Source organism: Carettochelys insculpta, chromosome 7, assembly GCF_033958435.1.
Source record: "Carettochelys insculpta isolate YL-2023 chromosome 7, ASM3395843v1, whole genome shotgun sequence".
Taxonomy (NCBI): domain Eukaryota; kingdom Metazoa; phylum Chordata; order Testudines; family Carettochelyidae; genus Carettochelys; species Carettochelys insculpta.
Genome location: NC_134143.1, coordinates 40,116,780 through 40,136,056, shown reverse-complemented (window position 1 = coordinate 40,136,056; position 19,277 = coordinate 40,116,780). Strand labels below are relative to the sequence as shown.

At 42.1% G+C, this 19,277-nt stretch overlaps 1 protein-coding gene across 1 annotated transcript in view; it reads right to left on the bottom strand.

Moving 5' to 3' along the window:
* Nucleotides 1–720: 720 nt before the first annotated feature.
* KIF20B (kinesin family member 20B) overlaps nucleotides 721–19,277 on the bottom strand; it is a 79,034-nt gene continuing 60,477 nt past the window's right edge. The window contains exons 28-33 of the mRNA XM_074999539.1: nucleotides 18,174–18,293; nucleotides 16,936–17,139; nucleotides 11,044–11,142; nucleotides 8,859–9,006; nucleotides 4,251–4,396; nucleotides 721–792 (exon numbers count right to left, since the gene is read on the bottom strand). Of these exons, the coding sequence (XP_074855640.1) occupies nucleotides 721–792; nucleotides 4,251–4,396; nucleotides 8,859–9,006; nucleotides 11,044–11,142; nucleotides 16,936–17,139; nucleotides 18,174–18,293 (789 nt within the window). The remainder of the gene's footprint in view (nucleotides 793–4,250; nucleotides 4,397–8,858; nucleotides 9,007–11,043; nucleotides 11,143–16,935; nucleotides 17,140–18,173; nucleotides 18,294–19,277) is intronic.

Below are 19,277 nucleotides of genomic sequence, written 5' to 3'. Positions count from 1 at the left end.
GAGCCTCCCTTATTCCGGATTCTCTGGTTCAACAACACAGCTTGGCCTGCAGGGGAAGATGACATGCCCCAACCTCCCAGGCTTCCCCCAATTTGTCCATGGTGGAAGGGCAGAACAGAAGACACCCAACCCCACCTGTCTGTGCAGGGGTTGGATGTGAGGGGGAAGGGGAAGAACACAGGGTCAGTGTGAGGGGGGCAGCACAGGACTAGAACCCAAGTGAGGTTGCTGAGCCAGTCCCTGCCAGGATCCCGCTTGGGCCAGCCCCTCACCCATCCTACCAAGGTCCCTCTTTACTCCCACCGTCTCTCTTACTTTCTTACTGCTTGCCAACTGAACTGAGTCAGCAAACAGCATGGAAGTGCATGCAGGTTGAAACGGTAAGGTCAAAACTGTCATGTAGGCCACTCTCTCGTTCAGCAACATCCTTCGTCCGGCAGGACCATGGATGTCACTAGACCAGAGGGTGCCTGGAGAAGAGAGCTCCAGCTGTGCAGGGTGCAGTGGAGTCCTGCTGATGGCAGGGAGCCCCACTGGCAGCCTGGTTTGGGGAGCCCCAGGGCAGGGAGCCAGGTTTGAAACAAGAGTGCTATACATAAGCAATGGGATTATAATAAAGGAGCTACAGGTTTACTATATACAATCAACTGAACATAAAATACAATAGAAATTTGCCCTGATTAAAAATGATATAAACAAACAGTCTTTTTTGTATTCACGTTATTTTGCTGTTTTTGACCGCAATCGCCGCTTGATGATTAGATGATCACTTTCCTTTTGATCCATAACAATCTAAAAATAAAGACATTTTGAAAATTATTTTAGCTTTTTTCATATGTTTAATACGAATCATGTTAGAGTCACTCTGTAGGTAACTCCAGTCATCTGCATACGGATGGCTTCATTCAGACAGCTAGCTACATGAAACACTCACAACTTTTCTAGTGTTCCCCTGAACTATTTTCATAATAAAATTGCACAATATTGCTACTGAATATTTTTAAAATGGACCTAAAGTAGCCTGAAGTCAATGAATAAAACCCCACATAAATTTAATGAAAACAGAGAATGGACTATAAGGACTAGGATGTGTCAGACTAGGTTTCAATAGAAATGAATGTGAGCATAAGTTGTAAAACCAAAGAAATCATTCTGAGTGGAAACAATTTTCAATCCTGGGCTTTTAGTACTAACTCACCAAAATAAATGTAAAACACAAAAGTTAGACAAAGTGGGTGAACTCTTACCACCCACCTTGTTTAACTAATATTCTGGGACCAAGGTGGCTACACTACTACTACTACATACACATTTTATTTTTAAAAAAGGTGTGACGTTTAAGTTTATCTTCCCTGGCTTGTTCAGCATCTTGGATCGCAGGCAGTCCAGCTTCTGCATTGTTTCCCTCCCCTCAACCTCCATAATCTGCTCTCAGTAGAGTTAATAGGATTACTCAGTTGTACAGGAATGTGTAGGACTGAGGCATAACAATGAGATACACTGGCTCCTTCATCATGAGAAGGACCAGAGCAGAGCAAAGGTTTTTAAAAGCCCTGTTTCCAGCTACTGGAACGTTCCTCCAGAACAAAAACTGCAGAAAGCGATATGGCCAAACTCAAAGGATTCCCTCACAGATCATAACATATGGGGAATATCAGAAACTGTGTTAGGAGCTATGCTCATTGCTGGCATTGGGATTTGGAAAGAAAACCGGCAGAAAAATGTCCTGGTTCACATGAAAGTGCAAGACTACCTTAGTTAGGAATGCTAGATATGGATGTAGTTGCACTTTGTCTTTATAAAAGACTATGCATTGGGAATCAGAAGGGAGGGCTAAGAGTTCTGGGACTTGTCTGGCGAGGTTCACAGCCACAACAAAAAACTTTCCAGAAGGTGTAGGATAAGGGGCAGGTCACTAGCACTTGAATGGAGATTCCATGTATCTGGATAGACCCAGATTAATGTCCCACTGTAGGGCAAGATGTCCGACCTGGGGTACAGTCTATCCAAACCTTCAAGAAAGGGCCCCATTATGGAGTTGCCAAAGACAGATCAATGATAGGTCCAGAAGCACTGTGAATGAGTGCCCTGGCAGGCAGCCTCAGCCATGGGAACCCCATACGGAGGAAAAACAGTGCTGGAACACAGTTCCACTGCATTCTGACAGAAAAAAAAAGCTCTGCTGTCTTGGATGTCAGCTGGTAATGACCCTGGTGGTAGGGGAAGTGCTGGCACCAGCATTCGTGGTTCCACACTTGCTGCCCAAGGTCCCACAAAATAACCTCAGGGACCTTGGGATGCTCTGGAACCACCAACATTGCCAACTGGGGGCATGGGTGGTAGAGATCACCATTGCAGCTCAGGAAACCTGCCCTTCTCACTGGCGGTAGGCCAACAGTGTCCAAAGGAACACTTTAGCAGCACTTGCCACTGGGAAGGATATCTGCAGTGACGGGAATGGTTCTGTTTGTTGGTGCTGAGATTGGTGCCAGGATCTCGAATGGTACTGGCTGCTATGGGACATGGATGACTACACCTCTGACTCCAAGAGGCATTCTGATCCCCACCGGGAAAAGAACAGATTTTGACAGTACGAATGGTATTGGGGCAATAGTGTGCAGTGCCTCTTCATGGTGAGTTTGCTGCAGTTGCAGATGGAAGGCAGTGCTGCCAAAGCCAGCATTGGGGCTACTGTCGATGCTGCTGGTGGAGCTGTGGATGGTACCATGGGCAGAATCACAGATGGTGCAACATGTGGTGCTGCAAATGCCAGCACCAGATTTGAAGCAGCAGGCTGGTGTATCAAGAGCAGGTGGCTTGAGACCCCAGAGCGAGCAGCAAGACTGTGTCATCATGGCAATAAAATCCCTCATAGCACTAAAAGTGTCTGATGTGGTGGGAAGGTCCAAGTCCTTCTCCAGCACCTCATGTACAAGAGAGTCCACCATGACAAGACTCGACAGACTTGTTGTCAAGGCTGGAGTCAGAGGCGCTGGAAAGCACCATGCTGGCGTCTCAGCTGGTTTTCTAGACCAGAGAGTGGCCAGGGTTTCTGCCTTCTTGCGTGGCACCCAGAGATTGTGAATGGTCCTGCATCAATGAGCCAGTCTTCTGCACCAGTGCTGGTGCTCCTTATGACCCCCTTCTTAGGTGCCAAGGTGCCCCACAACACTGCCAGTGTGCTTTGTACAGAGGATGTTGGCACTCACTCCTATGTCTGAAGCTGGAGAGGAGACTCCATGAGCAGAAGTCTTAAATGCCTCTCTCTCTCTCTCTCTCTCTCTCTCTGGGCTTAAAAATCCCCTGCAGATGCTGTACTTGTCTTGCAAATGGCCCTCCCCATGCACTTTAGACAAGCAGCATGTGGATCCCCTCTGGGCATCGGCTTGGCCATGAGTCACACTGCTTAAATCCCTGGGGCTCCTGCATGCCCCAGAAACAGAGACATGGCAATGTTGGGAGAACCACCAATGGTAAAAACTTTCTATGAAGGCTATCATAATTACTATCTACGAAGAAGAAACTAGGGATGGCTTGCAAAGCTAGAGATCAGTTGCTCCAATGACCATCACTGGCAGTAAGAAAGGAACTGAGCAGGTAGTGGACATCAGCGACCTATGTGCGTTGCCATGAAGGTCTCACTTGATGGGGAACACTGGCCAATCCGACAGGAACTGCTAGAGAAAGGACATAAGTAAGCACTCCAAGAAGCAGCTAACTTATGTCAGGAGACACTCCAACTCTGGAGCATCTCAGGACCAGGACAACACAAGAGGTGGCTTGAAGTCACCTAAGGGCCCCCCCCCACACTTCCATTTATCACTTTCCTTTTACATTTAAATGTATGCAGTCACCTGTAAAAAAATCACTTCTTGTAACTAATAGCTGAAAATTTCTGTGACACCCTACACTAAAATGATTAAGATTAGAGAACACAATGGGTCAGTTTGTGCATTTGTCAGTATTTCACTATATCCCCTGTAGAGCAACTTAGCACCACTCATTAGTATAGGTCTTGCAAACAGCTGCAAAGATATGGGAGACAAGAGGAGAAAGTACAAGATGCAGTTATAAAACAATGAAGATTAGCTAAATGGAGTCATGGTAAACAGAAGCATGTGTCACTTTTTTTTTTTTTTTTTTTTTTTGTAAATTGACTGGATCTCAGATTGACTGGATCTCTTTAAATTGGTTATCTGAAAGCCCTTGACTTACCTCACTGTAGTACCTATGGGAAGTAGGTTACTCACCATGTCACCAGGAATGTCTAAAGGAAAGGAAATGTCAGTGGAGTATAGCTTTCGCTTGGGTCGTTTTGGCTTGAGCTCATTTGCTTTGTGAGTTTTCACTTCTGTAGATTTAGGAGAGCTTATTTTTGTTTCAATCAGCTTCTTTGCTACAAGAAACATTTCATTTTAATCAGCATTTTATTTTTTTAATCAAAAAGAACATTAATTAGAAGGAATCAAGGTAATATTTTAAAAGCCGCAATATATTCCTATAACCACCATTGAAAAGTTCTTTAAAAGGAATTAAATGGTTAGAATAAAAGCTTACTTTACTATACAGACATGACTATTTAAGAAATTTAGAAAAAATAGATCACATCTTTAAGTAGCAAAATTGTATGTGACAAACAAATTAAGATATATTAAGAAATTAAGCAAATTTTCTCTTCCCAGGATTTGGAGTTTGTGCTGTCAACTATTCTGGAATCCCACTGATTCCTTGAAATTATCCTTATCTGACAAGGGGAAAGCAAGATCGAAAACAAGCCCTATTATAAAGCTTTCATTCAAAACAGTGAGCATTAATGTTTTGACAAATGTATGCACACAGAATATTTTTCTGATTTAGACTGATATCAAATTTCAAAGTACTTATTCAAGGCAATTGTATAACAATACAATAGAAAATTTAATTTTCTAATTGCTGCAGCATAAGTTGTCAAGATCACACATTAAAATAAAAACAGAAAATAACTTTATATCAAACTTTGATAAATTCTCAATCTGCATTTTTCTTATGTTGTTTATCTGTACCTTTAGCTTAGCAAAAGAAAGGTTTTGTGTATTTGCATGTATACGGGAAATTGTTTAATGAAAGTTAATGCTAAAAATCTAATACTGCCAAGCCTAGGTATAATCTTGTCCTCCCACCTCACTGTTTACCTGTTATAATTTTCCTGAATCTTAGATAATGAGTTCTCTGGGACAGAAATGGCCTTTTTCATTTGTAAAGTCCCAAATAAAATAGGTGCTGATCACAACTATTGTATAAACAAACAATAAAAAAGGGAAAATACTTGATTAATCTTATGCTTTATTGATCAAGTAATTCCATTTTTAAATTAGAAAAGCTAAAATAAAACAATAGTTTAGCTTTCCATTCACATCCAATACAAACAAACTTAGGATAGTCAAAGTGTGCTCCAGAACAAATCATAATTTCCTACCAAAGTTTCTTTTCTAAAAGGAGCATCTCCCACATTTCTGGATGTATGGGCTGCTCTCCTTTCTTTGCAATGTACAGAGGCATTTTGGCATTGTATGTCTGGCCATGCCTTCCCTGTTCCATAGCTTTTGCTTGGCTTGAGCTCATTTGCTTTGTGAGTTTCCACTTCCACAGATTTCAGGGAGTTTATTGTTTCCATCAGATTCTTTGCTACAAGCGACACATTTGTTTGCTACCAGATGAGTTCACCCCAAGCTATAAAATGTACATAATATTAAATATTCCAGAGACAAAACAACTATGTACATTAGACCAAAGAAGATGGGAATACGGTAACCATTCCAGTTAATATTTTCCCTCGACTCTTGAGCTATTCATGGTGAGCACTATTGTGGGAGGTGCTGCTAGCAGAATGGAAAATAATGAAGAAGAAACGGCATTTCTGAGTGTTTGGGGAGTAATGCCAGTGAACAAATGTAGGGTTATGAAACAAGAAGTTTGATAGAAAAGAAAGTCATGCTTTTTGTCAGCTCATTCAATAGCGTTTTATTTCTTCGCCACCACCTTCCTGCCAAAGGAGGCCTCTGCAGAAGACAGCCCACCTTGTAGCTCTCAGTGCTCGAGATCAAGTGGCTGCTTTCAAATTTCTTAAGTGACACATGTGCTTGTTCTACTGTTGAGATTAAGGATTTTGTGGAGAGGCTTGATTTTTTGTTTTTCTACTACAGAGGCTCTGGTGATTTGTAGGTTTCCACAATACATGGTCTAATCCAGTTTGTGAGGGAGGATTTAGAATCTCAGTCCCTGGCATTTAGGTGGAAAAACACAAACAGGGAGCCCAATTTTATCATGTATTCTGTATGTGTCAGACTTTCAACATTCATCTGACATTGAAGGTTTGCTGTGCCTTTTTCAGTTGGATATTGTGATTTTGTACAGAACAATGGAAACACAATTTTTCATTAGTTGTACAAACAGGACTTTACCATAGGCAGAAAGGATTGTTGTGTCAAAAGCACCACTTTGTTTTCATGGAACATGTGGAAGGTTCTTGTATAGCTACTGCTGTCATCTTCAACACTCACATGGCAGACATGACAGCTACAAGTCTTAATGGATAAAAAAAGGCTAACACATAAGTGAGATATTTGAAGGGCCCTCAGAGCTAGAAGATGATCCCATTGCAGATTTGGCTACTTTGCATGAAGCAATTTTGTTACCTGTAGACTGTCTGCCAAGGAGCCAGGGGATCCTGCAAGTAACAGACTACTAAGAGCTGATGTGCAATGGTCCTACCCTGAAGGCATCCATCTATGCCTTCTTGGAGAATGTCCGGGTAACTGGAATACCTGCATTTCTGGGATTTCTGTTGTGCTCTTTGCAACCAGCTGTTGAATCTAGACCAGAGAGAGAGTATGCTTTTCATGTGAATACTCTCCTAGACTAAAGCATTCTCTTAGGCTGCATCTGCACTAAATTCCCCTTTTGGAAGGGGAATGTAAATGCAACTGATTGGAAATGCAAATGAGGCACTGATTTACATATTGCATGCCTTATTTGCATAATGACAGCCACTCGTTGTTCTGGAAGTACTGTTTTCAGAATAAAAAACAGCGTAGACAGGTTTCCACTCGAAAAGAAACCCCATTTTCGAAAGAACCCTGCTTTCTCATATTTTTCAGGAAGAAAGGTTCTTCCAAAAACATGGTTTCCTTTCGAATGAACCCAGACTATGCTGCTTGTTTTAATTCCAGAAATCAGCATTTCCAGAACAGTGAGTGACCATCATCATGCAATGAGTCATGTGATATATAAATCAGCACCTCATTTGCTTTACCCTCATGAAAGAGGAATATAGTGTAGATGCGCCTGAATGACTTGGAGGACAGACTGAGACCTTCTAGTGTTTCCCAATCAATAGATAGGCTATTGGTTGAAGCCAATCTGAGTCTGGATGAAGATAAGGAGCTCATGAGAGGACATCTGATTTCCACAGAAGGTGGCATTTTAGCTCCATTAGGTCTGAGAACCAAAATTTTTGACCAAGGAAGAGTTATCAGTATTACTGCTGCTTGTTCTCATTTTAATATTTGGACCTCCTTGATGATCCCATGTGTGATTGTGCCCATGCAGTGAGTCCTATGCCTGGCATCAGGAGTCATAGCAACTGGGGGACATAGTGCTATAGTAGGCATCCTGCAGATTTGGAGCAAGCAAACAAATTCTTGGATAGCAACAGAGTACTTCCATTGCCACTGACTGAAGTCCTAGAAAATCTTGTGCTCTGACAACTGTGATCAAGCACAAATCACAATCATTGAGGAAATGATACCTGAGAGTTCTTTCTATAGTCTATAAAGAATGTATGTATTGGATTTATAAGTGTAGACGATATTCAAGCCTATCTATTCTTCTTAATCTTTCATGGTTTTATTCTAATTTAGCAGAAATGCAAGGGACAAACAGGAATCGCATTCTCCAGCAGTCTGACTCAGACTCCCCACCAGCTGTAAGAGGGATGGCAACACATTAGCTAAGCCCTCATTGCTGATGTGGGGTGGAGGTTTATTTAGAAGACTTGTTTTTCCTCAGAATGCTCAGCCCCCACTTGAAGACTTGAGGCAAGAGGACATGGAGTTGTGGCCTCATGAGCCTCCCCTATTTGTTCTGCATGGCTCCTCAGACTTACTTCCTAAGTTGATGGTCAGGGTCGCCCTCATTTCTAGACCCAGAGTCTCTCTTTCCTCTGTACTAGGGTTCTTGGTCCAATTAGACTCATAGTATGTAGGGGACTCCTGGCTTGCCTGACTCACAGACCTGGGACCTACTGGGGTTAGAGATGGAAGGCTGAGTGGATGCTGGGCAGTTTGGCTTCTGCCAAGTCTAGGAACAGTTCCACACTTATAGACTGGTACTTGGATTTAACCCAGTATTCTCTGGCTGCTCTAACATACCTTGAGAGGCAGATGAGCCAGAAGGGAGACAATGAAACAGAGGCTCAGGGTCTTAAAATTATGAAGGGTTAACTGACCCAGAGGGAAGAGGGAAAACACTGCTTTCCACTGCCCAAAAATAAGGACAGAAAAGTTAAATTAGAAATAAGGGCAGGAGCAAAAGAAGCTGTCACTGTCTACTGCTGTAATAGCTGAGAATCTGGCAGCATGTAGGAGCAAACATGTCAAAACACTGCTCAGCCTCTGACCTTCAGAGAAAGGAGAGTGGTTCGGAGGTCCAAAATTATGGAAGATGTTGGCTGCAAAACAAACAGCCACACACTGCGTTTGTGAAGCATTTACTACTCCATATTTGCAAGCCAATATTAAACTTCAGAAAATTAGCCTCTTTCTAAATTTTCTAACAGGAATCACAAAAAAGAGAAGTCTTCTAATTTACTCTATACAAACCTTTGGCGTGAATAATTTTCGGAGAACTTTGGAAGAAATCTCCTAGCTTTTGCAGGGTTCCATCTTTTTTTGGAGTTGACTTTGTACTTGAAGTTGATACTTGTTTTCTTAAGGGGTATTCCTTTTTAAATGATTCTGTAGTGGCAGTCTAAAACAGAAATATTAGTTAATTCAAGTAATGGATCATAATTTCACTTACCTTTCAGTCTACAGATTAAGTCTGGAAATGAGATGGCTCATTATTACTTTTTAAAATTACATATAGCTTTCAGTTTAATTTATACCTAATTCTGTTTCCTTCATTTGAGGGCTAAGGACACTTGTGTGTGTCCTGATATGCATAAGCAAAGTCAACCTGAATAGTTTGACCACTACACAAAAATCCACCAGATATAAACATTATGAAAAACAGGGGTCCTGGCCTTATTGAAACAGCAGCAAAATTCCCATAAACTTCAAAGGTGCCAGGCTTTCATTCCATATACTGTCCACATATTGATACTTACTCTGTGAGAGTTTTCACTCCACGCAACTTTGCTGCATTTCAGAGGATTTCAAAGTAAGTTCCAAACCATTATTGGGGCATATGTGGGGGAAACAATCCATGTATGATGGAAAATGGCGGCAGTATAATAGTACTTAGCAACCCTGCATAACTGTACGGAAGAACTTAAAAAACGCTTGTCTGGATTTTTTTTTTTTTAACGTGCTCTAATGGCTGAAGTTTTTTCTTTTATTTAACCTACTCTCCTGTAACTGAAAGATTCAAGCAAGTTATGTTTGTTATTGTTCAGTTTTTGGGTATAAGGCAGCATCAAGTTTAGTTAGTTTCAGAGTTTCCCTGGACAGATCACTTCCCTGTTTAGCCATTTGTTGTTTCTTGACTTAATTTATACCCCAGCTCTTCTGTAGGATCCACGTAGGCACACCTTTGGGACCAGGGGGATCTTTAGAAATCAATGGGGCTTTTGCAATCTAGGCACAAGGGTTGGCCTACCCAAATCCAGGACTAAATGGGACTGTGTATAATTATTCCTTTGCACAGCACCTACTTCAAACGCTCCTAACTCGACATGATCTTGTAGATGATACTGCATTACAAGCACTAATCTTGCCAACTAGTCTTGTCTATGTGTAATGGTTCTTAGCACAACAGCAGTGGAGAGAAACTGATTTTATAAATAGAAAAAATAGAAGAATCACAAAAACTGTCAAGTACCCAGAAGTGTGCCTCTGCTGGCTGGGCACAGGCAGGGCAAATTCACCCTTTCTAAAGCATGTAAGTGCTGCCTCACGTCGGGAGGACTGCTTCGATTTAAGCTACATGTTTGCAGGACAGCTCTGCTATGTCTGAGTGGGGACACAGGAGTATGAAAGAAAATGTGCTCCAGTTGCAGATGCAGGTGTTGGAAGTCACTTTGCTACTATTTACCAAACCCAGGGAAGGAGGAGGATGACAATTAAAGTTGCAATGACACAAAAATGAATGGAAATAAAGGTTTTAAAACAAAGTGGCTGGGAGAAGCTGAACCATCCACTTGTGTCACCATTAGAGGAAGAGTATCGGAGGCGTAGCCGTGTTAGTCTGGATCTGTAACAGCAACAAAGGGTCCTGTGGCACCTTATAGACTAACAGAAAAGCTTTGAGCATGAGCTTTCATGAGCACAGACTCACTTCATCAGATGCTCACTATGCATCCGATGAAGTGAGTCTGTGCTCACGAAAGCTCATGCTCAAAGCTTTTCTGTTAGTCTATAAGGTGCCACAGGACCCTTCATTAGAGGAAGAAAATCTGGAGGGCCTGAACTGAAGGACAGAACCTAGTTCTGGTGCTTCCTGTAACAATACTGGACTCCAAGTGGCACAGGTGGGGGACACTGGCCTATGAGTACTGAATGAGGAAAGAAGCTGTGCAACTGAATCACCTATACCACTATCTGCAGCAGCCAGCTACTCTTTAAAGATCTCCCTGCCAAATGCAGATTTACTCTATTTGACGCACTTAAAGACTCTAATGGAATGGCATCATAAGATAAGATGGTAGGGGGATGCCAGACAAGTGTATACAAAAAGTAGAAATACTGCTTAGTAAACCAAGAAATTCCTTTTCAAAGCTGCTTAGATATTTTCATATTTACATTCACATAAAAATGTCCAAATCAACTTCAACAGAATAAAACAAACCATTTGCTTCTTGTTGAGTTTAGCAGAACTGGACTTTGTAGGTAAAATATCATCTGTTGTAGGTGTGGCATTTTTCTTGTTTTCATTCTTCACAAAGTCCTAAGAAAATGAAGTATACAGTATTTTACACTTCAACTATAGTTCACAGCTCAGTTTACAAAATTTGTTCTGGGAGAAGTAGTAGTTATGCATACTAAACCAGCAGCCACGATCTTAATTAGCATAGTCAAATATTAAAATACTGGCCAACATTTCCTGAGTGGTACATAGTAGAGATATTTATTCACACCTAAATTAAAGCCTAAATCTGGAAATAATGATAGTTATCCCATTCTGACATTTGCTATTTTTGTTCTCCACCATTTTATCTACATGGGTTAAATATCCTACAACTAAATTTGGAAATCACTCAATAGATGAATGCAAATTTAGCTTTCTGATGTAAATTCAGATTGGTTGCATTTTACCATTGTTGAGCTGTCAGTGTAAAGCATCTTCTATTTTGGGATGTGATGTCATTCCCATGTATACTAAACTTTCCCTCAAGATCCATATAAAGCAAGAATGCACACTGATCATTCAACCAAAAGAAATAATCAAACACAGAAGTTAAAAATCCTGGTGTGTGATTTTAATAACATTTGCTTGTGTCTGGGTTCTTTTAGAAAGAAAGAACCCGAGTGGTTTCAGGTAAATGAGTTGTGAAGTAGCTATAGTTTTGCAGGGAACAAAAGGCTAATAAGGTGAATAACGAGGTGCTGAATTACACATGGAAGCCTGTGTTAAACTTTTGATGTGAAATGTTAAACCTGTTAAGTAAGTCTCAACTAAAACTAAACTCTCAGAATACACTTTTAAAGTGTTTTAGGAGTGTTCGCCTTCTCCTCTGCTACTGTTGGTGCTGAAAATGTGTTACTATCAATTATGCCCAATATTTATCCCCTAGTTTCAACCCTGTGCCTGTAAAGTCATGGTTTGTGATCATCAGGCAAAATATAAAGAAAATAATTCAGTACTTTTAACTCTGATAGTTGTTTGTTGAGTCCTGATTTTTTGTATTATTTCTCATTTGGTTGACATCCAATTTAGGAAAAAATGAAAGTATACTAGAGTAGAAAAAATGTCCTAAGATAAGTAATAAGAAAATAGTTCTAAATGCTACTAATTTTAGATCAGTGGTGTTGCAAATGTTATCGTGACTTAACAATAGGCTTAAAAACTAAAAGAGGCATGAAGTAAGGTTATTTCAATATCTAAGTACCTCTAAAGTACACATCTACAGCGCAAACAGATCTATGTTAAATGAAATGTGATTATCTATATCAGATAAAGCGGTTCAATACCTGACCAAGGGCTTCAGAAGTAAGCTTATTTCTACATCTTTTTTTCCAGCAGCTTGAAAGCATATTACTCTTGAAGAAAATGGGTTGGAAAAACAGAACTCATTTTAATAGACAATGGCAGATCCTTCCCCTAACCAAAATACTTCTTAATGCAGAATTCCAGTTCAATGTTGAGTTATATAGCGTTCAGGAACTTTTTGCACTTAGATTTTGAAAACAGCAAAATGTAAAAAATGTCATTTTTAATACCATTTCCAAACTCACTCAGCTGTAACCCCTACTTTTCAATGTGCTAAAACAAGCATTTTGAGAAGTCTGGATGAAAGATGTTAATGAAAAGTTTTCCCTTTTTTCCAGGAAAAAGCCTGCTTCCTTCCACAGCTATATTTTATGAGTGGTGCCCCTCTTGCCCACTAGCCATTCCCAGTTCTCTTTAGAAGTTGTGAGACAGACCTATATCAAAACAAAAGAAGAGCTGCCACTAGTTGATAGGTACCATATTGTGGCACCAGGTGTGCGTGGTTTGGCTCAGGTTACAATCTAGCATTAGAATGTCAAAATAAGATGGCCTGTTAATGCTATCACAATTGCTTCTGACTACAGAAAGAAAGGAAAAAAGCAGACTGGTTTCAGGAAATGACAGCTGGGTAAGCCGTCACTCCCAGGGCTTAAGAAAATGAAGTCAGAGTCAAATACTTTTTTTTTTTTTTAAATATATTTTTGTGTATCTGGAAAAAAGACAGTTACCTGTTTCCATGACTGGTGTTCAAGATATGTTGCTCATGTCCATTCAACATAGGTGTACGCTCAGCAGTATCCATAGCAGCTGCCTCAAAAGCCCTCTGGAGTGGTACACACATCACACTATATAGTCTGCCTCTGGCCCCCGCCCTCCTCAGTTCCAGCTTGCTAAAAAAGTCTGACAAGAGGGGAGGAGGCTGAATGAAGATGAGCAACATGTCTCTAAGAACACCAGTTATGGAACAGGTATCTTTATTTTCTTCTTTGAGTGCTTGCTCACGTCCATTCAATGTAAGTGACTGCAAGCAGTGTCCACAGAGATAGGCGTTTCCTTAAGAATATACAAATTGCAATATGGACCTTCCAAAGCTTACTTCACCCCTCATTTGCTTCACCCCTTGGGTCCAGGCTGGGGATAATGGAAGCCAGGGACACTATACTGAACTTGGGATGGACCAGGTATCTATTCAGGCCTTGCAAGGCCAGGATGGGACAAAGTCCCCCTTTGGCTTTTGAGATTTAAAAGTAATGGGAATGAAGCTCCTGTCCTTATACCGGGGCAGTACCTCCTCCACAGCTCCTATGTGCAGCAACTCCTGAACTTCCTGCTCAAGGAGCTTCTTGTGTAAGGATTCCCTGAGGGAGGGAGGGAGGGTGGGTGGCAAGGACAAGTAAAAGCCAGCTGGAGAGTATAGCCGTGTTCCACAGTGGCCGGGACCCAGCAGTCCATAGTAATGGCTTTCCAGGTGGGGACAAAGGAATGGAGGTGGAACGAAAACAAAACAGGGGAAGATTCGGTTTGAAAGATGCGTTATCCCTGGGTGCACACTGAAAAGCAACATTTGCCGGACTGTTTCAGCTGCATGAAGATAGGCTGCATCGATAGCTGTGTAGAGTGGCTTGATGTACTCTTGAAAACCTTAGATTTCCCTTAAGGCTGCTCATGCTGGGGGTAGGAACCTTTAGCCTGGGACAGCTGGGTCTTAAATTTCTTCCTTTCTGGTCCTGAGACTTAGAGGCAGAGTGTTTTTAAGGTAGTGAGAGTGTCCTTAAGCCCATATAGCTTAGTACCCATCTCTTGTGGAAACAGGGCCTTGCCATCAAATAGGAAGTCCTGGATGGCATTATGTCTCCATGGACAGCCCCAACAGAAGGACTCACAAAACCCTCCACATGACGATTGCAGAGGTCATGGATCTGGCTATAGAGTCCATTGCATAAGAGGCTGCCTGTAGCACGACCCTGCCTGTCGGGGAACATTCCTCTCTCAGAGCTTTGAACTCCTTCTTGGCGCACTCAGGAAGCAATGGCCTGGACTTAGACATCGTCTGCCACTTATTTAGAGAGTAGCAGGCAACGAGTGCCTGCTGGTTCAGGACTGAGCTGAAAACTGGCAGAGGAATAAAATGTGCGATGCAACAAGACCAGGGGTTTTGAGTTTTTACTTTCAGGGGTAGGGGTAGGAACAAATTGCCCATGGTGCTCCCTGTGATATACCAACACCACAACCAGGAAGTTTGGTACTGGATGGGTATATAGGTACTCATGCCCTTTTGCAGGTATGAAGTACTTTCTTTCCACTCTTTTTGAAATTGGTGGAATAAAGGACAAGATCTGTCATAGGGTTTTGGCAATCTTGGCCACCCTTTCATGCAGCAACAACACAACCCTTGCCAGAAATACCTGGCTAAAGACCCTGAAGAACAAGTCCAAAGGCTCCTCCACCTTCTCTGCCAGGAGGTTCAAGTTTGTTGCCATCCTCTTTAAAAAGCCCTGGTGGTTTTTTATGCCATCCTGGGGACCACTGGTGGGGGGCATCACTGTAGCCTCCTCAGGCAATGGGGAAGATGCTTAGGCCACCTGGCCTTCTTGCATTTCCTGTGGGAGATTGCCTGTTTCCTCCTCCACTGGGGTGGGGGGGGGCTTCGCTGCTTTTGACACTTGGATGGGGCTTTTGTGGGTCGCTCGAGGAGCCTCAAATGCATCAGTCACCAAGAGAATCACTTGAGGCTGCATCAGGGAACTCCATGGGTCCAAGAGCACCAGTACAACAGCCACTGGAACTGGGACCCTGGGGTGTCCTGCAGAGGGGCCAACAGTACTGGCCAAATGTAGATGACAACTCCCATGACAGAGACAAGGCGCTCTAACCTTTCCAGTGTCAGGAGCGATCTGATATTACTGATACCAGTGACTTTGCAGGGCATCTGAGTTGGTGGTGTGGAGACCTACTCCTTGTCTGCAGGGAATGACGCTGAGACTTAGAAGCACAATGCCAGGATGACAACCTCTATCTCCAAGGGCCACATCATCAGCACTGATATGAATTGCCCCTCAAACAATGGTGCAGTGGCAAGGGGTGACTGAAATCCTCATGCCGCTAGTGCTGGGGGTGTGTGCCTCCTCAGGTCTATGCCCAGTTTCTGCCAACGCATAATTCATAGCATCTTGCCATGGTCTCTCTTACAGACCAAGTGGGGCTACTGGTAGCTCTCCGCTCCATTCACAAGGGAGTACGAGTGCAACAAGCCTGTTGCACTCACTGACCAAGGGGCACATGGCAGCTTCCCTCTATGCCTGGGCTTCTTCGGTGCTGGGGTTGGCAGCACTGGCATGTCCACAAATGTCCTGCGTTGGTTGGAACGTTTCAAGTGTTCATGGGCCTTGGACCATTGCAAAGGGTGTCAGGGAGTAAATAAGACTGTGCTGCTCCACTGAAGCCAGTGTCTTTTCTGGTGGGCAATCTGCGGCAGGTCCACTTGCTTGGCCCTTTCTTTAGAGGGAGCTGGTGACTTGTCCTTCTCAGACCCTTTTGGTTGCGTCAGTGCCAATAACGCTCAGTGCCGATCTGATGGCACCTGTGTAGTGCTCCACACCAAGGCACTGGGGCTCGGAACCTAGTCCAACCGCTGATCCTGCTGGGTAAGTGCGGACTCCATAAGTAGGACCGCTAAGCAGATAACTCTGCCTTTAATTGTTCTTGGGCAAAAGGATCTGCAGAGCCTACATTTATCTGAGATAGGACCTTCATGAAGACAAGGAAAGCAATCAGCATAAGGATTACTCAGTGGCATAGGCCTGTGGCAGGATACATAGCCTTTGAAGCTGGGAGAGCAGGGCATGCCTGTCTCCAGGTTAAGTCCCAACTGGGAGACTGACAACTACTAATCGACAACTATTAACAAAGAGCTATTTACAAGTGGAAAATAAGGGAAGTGCTATGCTATAACGAAAGCCTAAGCTGAGCACGCAGTTCCAAGCACCATTGCTGGCAGCAGGAAGGAACTGAGAAGGAAGAGGGCCAAAGGCATCCTATATAGCACAGCATGAGTGCACTACTCCAGGGGGCACCTGAGCCTACGGGTACTGCTGAGGGAAAATTTTCTGACCCTGGTGCATATGGCATGCACACATATCTATGCTGAATGGAGCCGAACAAGCAAGCGAAGAACAATATTTCTGGTTTTATTTTCCACCATAAAAGAAGCCACCACAAAGGATGTTCAGCCTGAGCACCAAATACCCTTAACAGACATTTAAAGCCCAAATACAGGAGCTATAAAAAATAAATTAGAGTAGCTCCTCTCCTTCCCACACATTTATTCATCAGTCACGTGTAGCCATACCGTTTAAAATCACCACTTAACTATGCTGAGTAAGTTGAGGGTGGAGTTTCTAACCAGCGCTGAAGTGAACAGGAGTTATACAGAAAAACTTTTAGTATAATATTACATGCATTTAAGGTCATGCTTTTGGGCTAAATATATCAAGACATACAATTAGGATTACTGATCAGTTTAAGACTTACCTCGTCTAGCTCATGACTCTTCCTTTTCTTTCTTGTCTTGGGCATTTTAACAGTCACTGGTAAGGTGCTGCCTTGATGTTTCACTTCCATCTTATTGGGATGCAGAGGTGTGAACTGAATCTCCATCTCAGGCTTAGGAAACCTGCTACTTTTCCCATTTTCTGTAGACACTTCAGAAGAGTCCAGAACAACATCTGACTGGTCCTGCAGAGACATTGGGTGAATTAAAGAGAAGAAAAATATTGAACAAGCTTTAAAATAACTTTTTAATATGAAAAATGGTTAGCATAGCCCTTGAAAAAAAAACCACTCAGACTCAGTAGCTATTGACATTTGTCATGGCATGTGAGAGAGCCTACATTTTCAGCTGTTACAAAGTCTAAACCTACTTTTAATTTTAAAAAGTGTCTATTCTTTATGGCTAAAAACATAATTTTCCAAATTTGAACCCAAAGCATATTTTAGGTGGTAACCTTACTGACTCATCCTCTCAGAGACAGAGACAAGTCCATCTTTGTTATACAGCTTAGTTATTGTTTTCTGAAGCAACACTAAAGAGCAAGTCATATGATTATAAAGTTTATGCTATTGCTGCTCAGAAGCCTGTGGGCAGCAGCAAAGCTGACTAGAATCCCATCAGTTTTACTCTACTGCTGCTTGGAAATTAGCAGGAGAGAGGCCGAGCTGAAAACAGGCTAGAGAAAGGATAGAGTAACAGATCATTCCACCACCCCTCTACTTTATCAAGGATGGTAAAGATGTATGGTACTGAAACCTTGCTCTCTTACAGCAGTCAGAAAGGTCAGAAGTTGAGGAAAAGGAGGAAGTTAAAACGCCTTCTCCTTTCTAATAGCTTCCACTAGGGTTCCTAACTTACAGCTGATGGAGCACACATCCTGGATCAATAATCTCTAACTCAGAACTGGGACTTGTCCATCTTATAAAGCTGCACACAGGAGCTCTGATCTGAAGAAGGGACATCAATCTGCCCCTAAGCATAGCCCATTTTAAGTGCCTTAAAAAAAAATCACACTAGAACTTAATCATTTTGGTAAACAGTCCTAAATTAGATCCCATGAAGAAGGTATTACGCCTCTTTTAGAGACACGCAAAGGGGCACCAGGATTCACCAAGTCAGTGGTAGAGATAGGAGACTGCCCACCACAACAACTCTTCCTCCACTTATTATGGCTCTTTGTATTCTAGAGTACAGCAACAGACTTCTGTTATGTACCAACCTCAGTTTCATCCAAAGATGACACACTGCTTTGACATCGTGATAATGGATTGTCTTTAACTTCACTGCACCTTATTGGGATACCTTGTCCAGTTATGGGATTATTTTCTCTGTGGTTTTCCTTAAGATTTAAAGATTTAGAATGTAATCACAAGAATGCTAGAGTGTAAGCATCAAAGTGTTTGCACTACCTACATATTCCAATATAAAACTTTAATACATTAGTGTTCATGAATGTTTGTGCCTATAGACAAAATTAAAATATTTCAAAATACCCAAGCAGTTACTGTCCAGAGGCACTTATTTTTGTGAGAAACACTTCACTATTATTATATCCTGATAATTCTTGGTTGGCAGTTTCTCTCTTCATTCATGACAAATTGGTAATAGACTGACACCTAGAGAATTTGGAAGTGGTTTAATGTTGTTGCCGAAAGTTTTGGTACTGTGTCCTGATCTTCAGGTCATGTCAGGTCACCAGATGAGTTCTCCCAAAGCTTTAGATTCATGCCAGCAACCAAAAGGAATAACACAGGATACTGATCTCAGATTAGTTACAACTGTATGTGTGAGTCTACCTGGAGAGAAATAATTATTATTTTTCAAGTTGCATTGCAATCATTTACCAAGATACCAGGTTAGATTTCTTTCTGCTAACAGAACAAAAATCATCAGGTCAGAAATTTCCCTTTCTGCTGCACAGCTTCACTCCTGCTTTACACCCAAATAGGCAGTAGCAAGCAGCAATTCACAGAAGAGGACAGGGCTAACAGAGGGGCTTCACCTGGAATTTCATAGCCTGGACCTACAGAAGATGTTAAACAGGGACTTCACTGTAAGGGCTCCCCAGCTCTTGAGTATGGTCCCCTTCTTGGCCCTCTGGTGCCTCTATTAATTAAATATTTAGATAGGGTCTGAAACACACCTTTTCTTATAAGCATGTATAGAAATTGGGTTTTCATAAGTGAAGAAGTTCATATTTTATTGACTAGAGTGTGTGTCTGGTTTTAGAATGAGAATCTAAAAAGTAAAAGAATGTGTACGCAGAAATTTGGTTAATCAAAGTATAACTGGGGAAAGTAAAAGATTTTCTCTCTATGTTAAA